The 7,180-nt window shown below is 39.3% G+C and overlaps 1 protein-coding gene across 1 annotated transcript in view; it reads left to right on the top strand.

Annotated features, from left to right (window-relative positions):
- Positions 1–75: 75 nt before the first annotated feature.
- Positions 76–7,180, top strand: part of LOC111672939 (noelin-2) — a 24,930-nt gene continuing 17,825 nt past the window's right edge. Inside the window, exons 1-2 of the mRNA XM_023430532.2 lie at positions 76–645; positions 6,213–6,362. Coding sequence (XP_023286300.1) covers positions 502–645; positions 6,213–6,362 — 294 coding nt within the window. The 5' untranslated portion in view covers positions 76–501. The remainder of the gene's footprint in view (positions 646–6,212; positions 6,363–7,180) is intronic.

The raw sequence follows: 7,180 nt of genomic DNA, 5'->3' as shown, positions 1-7,180 counted from the left end.
GGAGGGAGGGAGGGCGGGAGTTAGTGGATAAATGAGAGAGCGACGCTGGCTCAGCCACAGTGTCTTACTGCCAGGCGAAGGAAGGGGTCCAGGAAACGCACACACACACACACAAACACTGCTCAGTAGGAAAAGCCAGCTGTTTCTAGGAGCATCTCCTGCCGCCTGAGCTGGATGTTTGGATGTTCGGACTTTGGATGCGTCTGCACATGGAGGCATCTGGAGTGGTTTGTGCTCCAGGATCTATTCTCTAACCTGTGGAAGTGAAGGAGCAGGGACTTCAGCAGTGGGACAATCCTGGCTGTGGTTTAATCAGAGAAACACTGTATTTGGATTCTTTAGCTGAGAACTGTTGAGCGTGCACCCAACGTTTTACCTGTAGCATCATGTTGTGTACCTGCTCTTTTTAGCATGACTGCTGTCAGCAGTTTGGACTGCGTGTAAGAGCCAGCCAGAGTTTCTGTTTGTGTGTGTGGGCTGAGTGAATGTGTGTGTGTCAGGATGAGTGTTCCCATGTTAAAGATCGGTGCGGTGCTCAGCACCATGGCTATGGTAACTAACTGGATGTCCCAGACTCTGCCGTCGTTGGTCGGACTCAATGGAACCATCATCTCCTCTGAGGGCACACATGAGCGGATCGTCAGTGTATGTATAATGCACATATACATCTTATGAATACACATGAATATACTGTATGAAGTTCTTTTATCAAAACAAAAATGTGTTTGTATTTTTGTCATCAGTAGTTTAAAATCTACACTCAGTTGGTTAAACTGCGCTGATAAATTTTTTGGTCAATCTTCAACTAGATATCTTGTGTTTTCTAAATGTACCCTCACATTCCTCAATCAACTGATTTGTACATATTACCCCCCTATAATTATAATGATAATCACTCTGATGTGACATGATTTGTATTTGAAAAAGTAAACTGCTGATTTTTAGTGGCAGCAAAACGCCAACAATATCTAATATTAGAGGGATAAGAAGAGTCAAAACAGCCAGGAACATTTAGGCTGCATGCAGCAGATATTTGATCTTTTAATTGGTGCAGAAAATAGAGCAAAGAAGAGACAGAAATAGAGAAGAAAAGATGCTCAGATGCACAGATTTAGAACAAAATCTGAAAAAAAAGAGTACAGTGGGTTGTAAATGTGAAGAATAAATAGCACGAATAAATAAGTAAATAACCTTTTCTGTTAATGTGAGTGATAAAGAACATATAAACAGTATGCACCCACCGCTATACACACACACACACACACACACACACACACACACACACACACACACACACACACACAGAGGGGTAATAGGATTGCTCTTTCTCTGACTTACTGGGGTGATATTTCTCCTGGGGAAGGCTGACTCACCCATGGGACGGCCAGTAATTTGTTGCCCTAGCAACACCCTGGCAACCCCAGACATGTAGATGCTGGACCACTGCACATAAAGGTTTTTTAACTGTTTATATTTTTATATATTGTGTGTGTATGTGTTTGTGTATTTGTGTGTGCCTGGGCTTTGCATGGTTTGGCTTTCTGGCTCGAGAAGCAGCTCACAGCTGCTATGTGGCGGGACTTTGCAAGTTCAGCAAAGTGCATGCAGTCTCATGCAAGCAGACGCCTACACACAACCACAGACATACACGCACGCACACGCACGCACACACACTGGCAAGAACTGGCTGAGGACAGATGGAGATGTTAGAGGTGCAGTGCTGCTACCTCATTCTACTTCAGGAGACAATAGAGAGAGAAGTCCTAAAATCTATAAATGTTACGATACTGCAGATCAGTTTGATGATGTGTGAATATAATTGTGAGCAAGATCAGGGCTTCCCAAACGTTTTGTTTCTGATGTTCCCCCACAGCCATCAAGTCAAGCACCCTTTCATCTTTTTCCAAATGGTTTGTTTGAAGTGATTTTAGGCTGGATGTTATTTAAAACTACTGATTATATAAAAATTGATATTGAAATATTTGTCTCATACAGTTGAACTGTCAACTGTCCATTTGCAGTGTCAGAAACTGGACATTTCAACTAGTTATTCATTACTTTTGGGATCTCTCTGATCAGCCGTTTATCCAATACTTTTAGCTAAACAGTTTCAACAGTTTATTCATCTGCTTATATCTATTTGACTATAAGTCATCCAGCTATCCATTTTAACCATCGTCCATTACTTTTAGTTTTAGTATTACTTTATTACTAATTCTTTCAACCATTTATCCGTTAGTTTTAGTTTTAGCTAGCTATTTTATCCATTATTTTTAGTTATATGAAATGCTTATCCATTACTTTTAACTAACTATTTCAACTGTATATCCAGTACTTTTACCTAACTATTCAAACCATTTATTCATTACTCTTAGCTAATTACTTCAACACTATATCCAATACTTTCAGCTAGCGTTTCAAACCATTTTTCGATTACTTTTAGCTAACCTTTTCAACTGTTTATACATAACTTTTTTTTAGCAAACTTTTTCCATTTTCCATTGCTTTCAGCAAAGTATTTGAACTGGTTTATGTATTACGTTTAGCTAAATGTTTGAACTATTTTTTTCATGACTTTTAACTTACTCCTGCAACATCTCTGCTCGATTGCTATCTAGTTTTCATTGATTTTCAATTGCAACACAGTGCTCAGGTGTTACAGCTGTCTCAGTATATAGACATATATTGTTAAAAACATTGTTTTTCAAATGAGCTGAGTTACTCCACAATCTTCCCACATAACCCCTGGCAACTGCAGAAGCACCCCAAGGGTACACGTACCTCTGGTTGGGAATCACTAAGCTAGATGACAACGTCAGACATTTAGATTTTTGTGAGTCAAATAAGCTGTTACACACACTTTTTCAGTATTGTATGTTACCTTCCTGCCTACTTCTACCGTCTCTGTTGAATTCTTGCAGGGATTCAGCTTTATTAGCTCTGTACTCTCTCTTTATTTGCACTGATCACAATCAGCTGAGCTGCCTGAGTAGATTTTTATCGTTTTTCCCTTGTGTGAAATGAACCCTTAGGTGCCGTATGTCCTCCTTTGTTTAATTACAACGAGCAGTGGGTGCAACCGATGTTTACAATTCTCATCCCATTCACATCCTCCTCTTTTAAACCCCCCTCCCCCCGTCAGCTTCATTGTAAACTGGGCTTCAAGGTTACCGCACCAAACCCTGCTGATTGATTTATCAGATTTTTCCCTCCAGGCATCCACCTCCCCTCCCCATATCTCCTTGTGCGTCTCCATCTTCCTGTGTCGTTATTCTTTTTCAGGGTTTGTAGGGCAGCTTCTCAGCCAGATTACTGTGACAAGCTGGTGTGTGTCAGGTTGAGCTCAGCCGTTCTTTTACATTGTGCTAAAATGTTAACACTAAGTGGGTCAAACTGAGGACTCGGTTAAATCTCACCAAAATGAGCTCATGATCTCAGTGCTATCTGTGGTGACTTGGGTCCAAATGTTCAGACCCCAGGGAACAATTGCTGTCACCTCAGCACTACCTAATGAGGTCCCAAATAACCCCCAAAATTAAAAAAAGAAACGTGTCATTATAACAACAGAGGTGTTATTTTAGAACTAGTCTAGTCTACGTGTCTTGCTGTGTACTGCAGACTTGAAAATCACCTCATCAAATGCATGTTCTTCTCATTCAAGTATTTCCATCTGTCTTTACAGTACAAAAGATTTACAAAAATAATTGTGTGGAAGAAAATAATGGCAATAACAATTCCAATCTTAGAAACTACTGAATACTGTGTGTAAATTTAAGTATTTCTCAATTTATAATATTGAAATATTTTACAAACTATCTGAATTTATGTGGCGTTGATAAGGTGAATGAATTACAGTTGTCTATTTACGCATCCAGAGATACAGTCATTAGTTCCCACCATATTCACTCTCCTTTTAGCTCCGTTTTTGGTCCCCACCAACTCCTGAGGGAAATATCTGCCTCTTTAGCTGCTAAATACTTTAGTACATCGACTGTTCAGTCACTAGTTGTTAAGAGCTAGAGTGCTGTTGGTTTTCAGAGCCTTTTTGTACCTGCTGCGGACGAAGACAATGCCATGAGAGTGGTTAGAGTGAATCTTAACAGTAAAGTTTCGGGCCATAAATCTAAAACAATGACTTGAAATGCTGTGAAGCTTCATAGAACTGAAAGGATTTTTTCTTTTTCTTTTGTAATTTCTTAATTTCAGAAATTTAACACAAAAAATTTCATATTGCTGAAATTCAGTTACTGAAATTCTGATATAAAAATTCATGTCAAGTCCAAAAACAATACATTAAAAATTAACATCCATGGGATCTAAGTTTCTAATTTACCTGAAATTCAAGAGCAAGAAGTATCCTTGGTAGGACTGAATTTTTTATCTTGGATTTCAGCAACTTGCTTACTATTTTGAATAATGACCACTTCACTTAAGTTGAAAGATATCATTGGTATGAATTTAGTCGTATTTCAACACTATATGATCATATTAATGTAACAAAACAATAAAGTAGTGCATTTGCAACCTAAATGAGGACCTCTGTAATTTTCTTCCATGTCATTCAGATTATTCTGAATATAGAAATATTGCACTGAACGTGTAATGAAGTAACAAAATTAAAATTTAAGTCGAGTATCGTGGGGAAAAAGAAAACACTTGTCGCAAGAAAACATATCGATTAAATATGCATTAGATATGTGAATGAAATAGTAGCAGCATGAGTAGAAGCGAAGACCTGCATTAGCATGGACTGTGAATAGGTTAGAAATATTTTTTGTGCAGATTTCTGGGAGCTCTGGGGAGCCCGTGACTTTTTGCCAGAGAGAACAGCAGCTCCGGCTGTGGAGGCAGAGGGTGGAAACTATCCAGTTATGCTGCTAGCATTCCTGGATACAGACATGTGGAAGATGTCACAGCTGATTTTAACTGCAAATGAGAAATATCCAATTTACACACGGATGTCTATGGTGCAGTCAAATACAATAAAGTGCAAAGAGTAGGCCTATGCACTCTACTTTTTACAAACAAAGGACATTTAAATCACAATAAGAGCCCAGTCGAGAGCTCCTGAAACCCTTCTGAGATTTACCAGCAAGATAGAATTAGACAGAAACGTTTTTAAAGGAAAATATTTTTACCTTTCTGACTACAGCCTGACCTGAATAACATTGTGAGATGCTGTGGAAATGTGTGTTGTATTAGAAAATGCACAGGAACGGAAACTGCTTCAGTGGCATGACTCATTGGGTCATTTTGAAACACACTTTTATACAAAAACAGATAAACACAAAACACAAGCACAGCTGCCATACTGTCTTCGAAATATTAAATTATGTCTTTCTATAGCAACATCATATCAAATGATGGACATTTTACTGTACATCTCATCACATACTCTACCCCTAGACCTTACTGTGTGTTTTTAACACAGTATTGACATGATATTGAACACAACAATATGGAGGGCATTTGTATGCAGCCTGAAGGGAAGCAGCTCCTGAGGGATTTGATTCAGGACAAAATAATACATAACATACATGGCCAGTGTTCATGGAGCACTGGCATGAGAATGCATTGTCTTATTTGGTTTACAATGATCTGAAGGGAGGAGACATTGTTTAGATCTTGTGGATAGAAAGGTATATTTTAAAGGAGTGGGTTTTATACTCAGTAAGGCAGCAAGTAATGATGATATTTCATCATCTCTTGATTGTTTTCTCAGTTAGTCACATAATTATTTAGTGTATAAAATGTCCAAACTTTCCATCACAATTTGATAATCTCCATGGTGACAATCTAAAACCAAAAGAAATTTCATTTCAAATGACTTTAAATTGGAGAAACGGTCAATTATCACATTTAGGAAGCTGGAGCTTGGGACCTTTTTTCCATTTTAACTTGTCTATCAAAATAAATGAACTCTCTTAATTTTTATTAGCACTGTTAGATGTTATTCCTTAAAGTCTACAAGGGGATACTTGAGGAGTTTCAGTAAAACTGTCTTCAGACTCAAATGTATTTGCAATGAATTTCAAATTTAGTAGAAATCACATTGTTATCCTCAAAAAATGTGAACTATTAAAAAACTAAACTGAAACAAAAAAACCCCCACATGATTAACTTTGTGTTTTATTTTGACAGTCTCTTCTGTTAAATGCCCACCATGTGATGTTCCTGCATTGTCCTAATTAACACAGACTGTTTGTTTACAGGGTTTGTACCCGGGCTCAGAGGAGGGCTGGCAGGTGTACAGCACAGCCTCAGATCCTGACGGCAGATGTGTGTGCACAGTGGTCGCTCCCGCACGAAACCTCTGCAAACGAGACCCTCGGAGTCGACAACTACGCCTGTTGACTGAACAGGTGTGTGTGTGCGAGTGTGTTTGTGTGTGTGTGTGTGTGTGTGTGTGTGTGTGTGTGCCCCATCCACTCTTGAGTGCGTACCTGCACGTTTCAGTGGTCAGCATTGCGATGCAGCACAGGCGAAAGGCAGCGTTCTGGAATGAAATATTCACTGGACTGTCTCTTTGTTTTGACACTTGCAGTGACACACATGAACACACACACACACACACACACACACACACACACACACACTCTCAGGTTTCACTGACAGATGTATCCCTGATACATCAGTAGCTGTATCCTCTACAGACTCCCAGTCACTCAACATGCCAAAAGAGTTTAAACTCAAAGGAAACACTGACAGATGGGTGGGACAGACACAGTTTGTTCTATATTGCAGGGTGGAGCTCTGTATATGAGTATTCATATGCTCCACATAGACGTTCATGTGTTCGTATACGTGTGTATTTATATGAGGATGCAAGTGTGATGCGTAAAGCACGTTTCTGCCGATGTATACAGTATCTGTGTCCTGAGAGAGGGATAAAAGTGATTTGTGACAGAAGATGATGAATTATTGAACACCATTCGGCCAGCAAACATTTCTCAAAGCGTGCTCTACTGCGAGGCTCACACATCAGGGTATATACATCCTGTATTCCCACCAAGGTAAGAGTCAGTCGCCGCACACTAAAGACAACATCATGATTATAACTTTTTTTTTCATTCGATGCTGGTGTTACATCCTGTTCTCTAAAAAGAACTAAAAAGAGGGAGAAATCAAAAAGGTACATGAACATCATCAAAAATACCCCCCCCCCCCCCCCCCCCCCACC

Source organism: Seriola lalandi, unplaced genomic scaffold (genome assembly GCF_002814215.2).
Source record: "Seriola lalandi dorsalis isolate HSWRI2012SDOR001 ecotype SW California unplaced genomic scaffold, Sedor1 jcf7180002054907, whole genome shotgun sequence".
NCBI lineage: Eukaryota > Metazoa > Chordata > Actinopteri > Carangiformes > Carangidae > Seriola > Seriola lalandi.
This window is presented reverse-complemented; position numbering and strand designations above follow the sequence as displayed.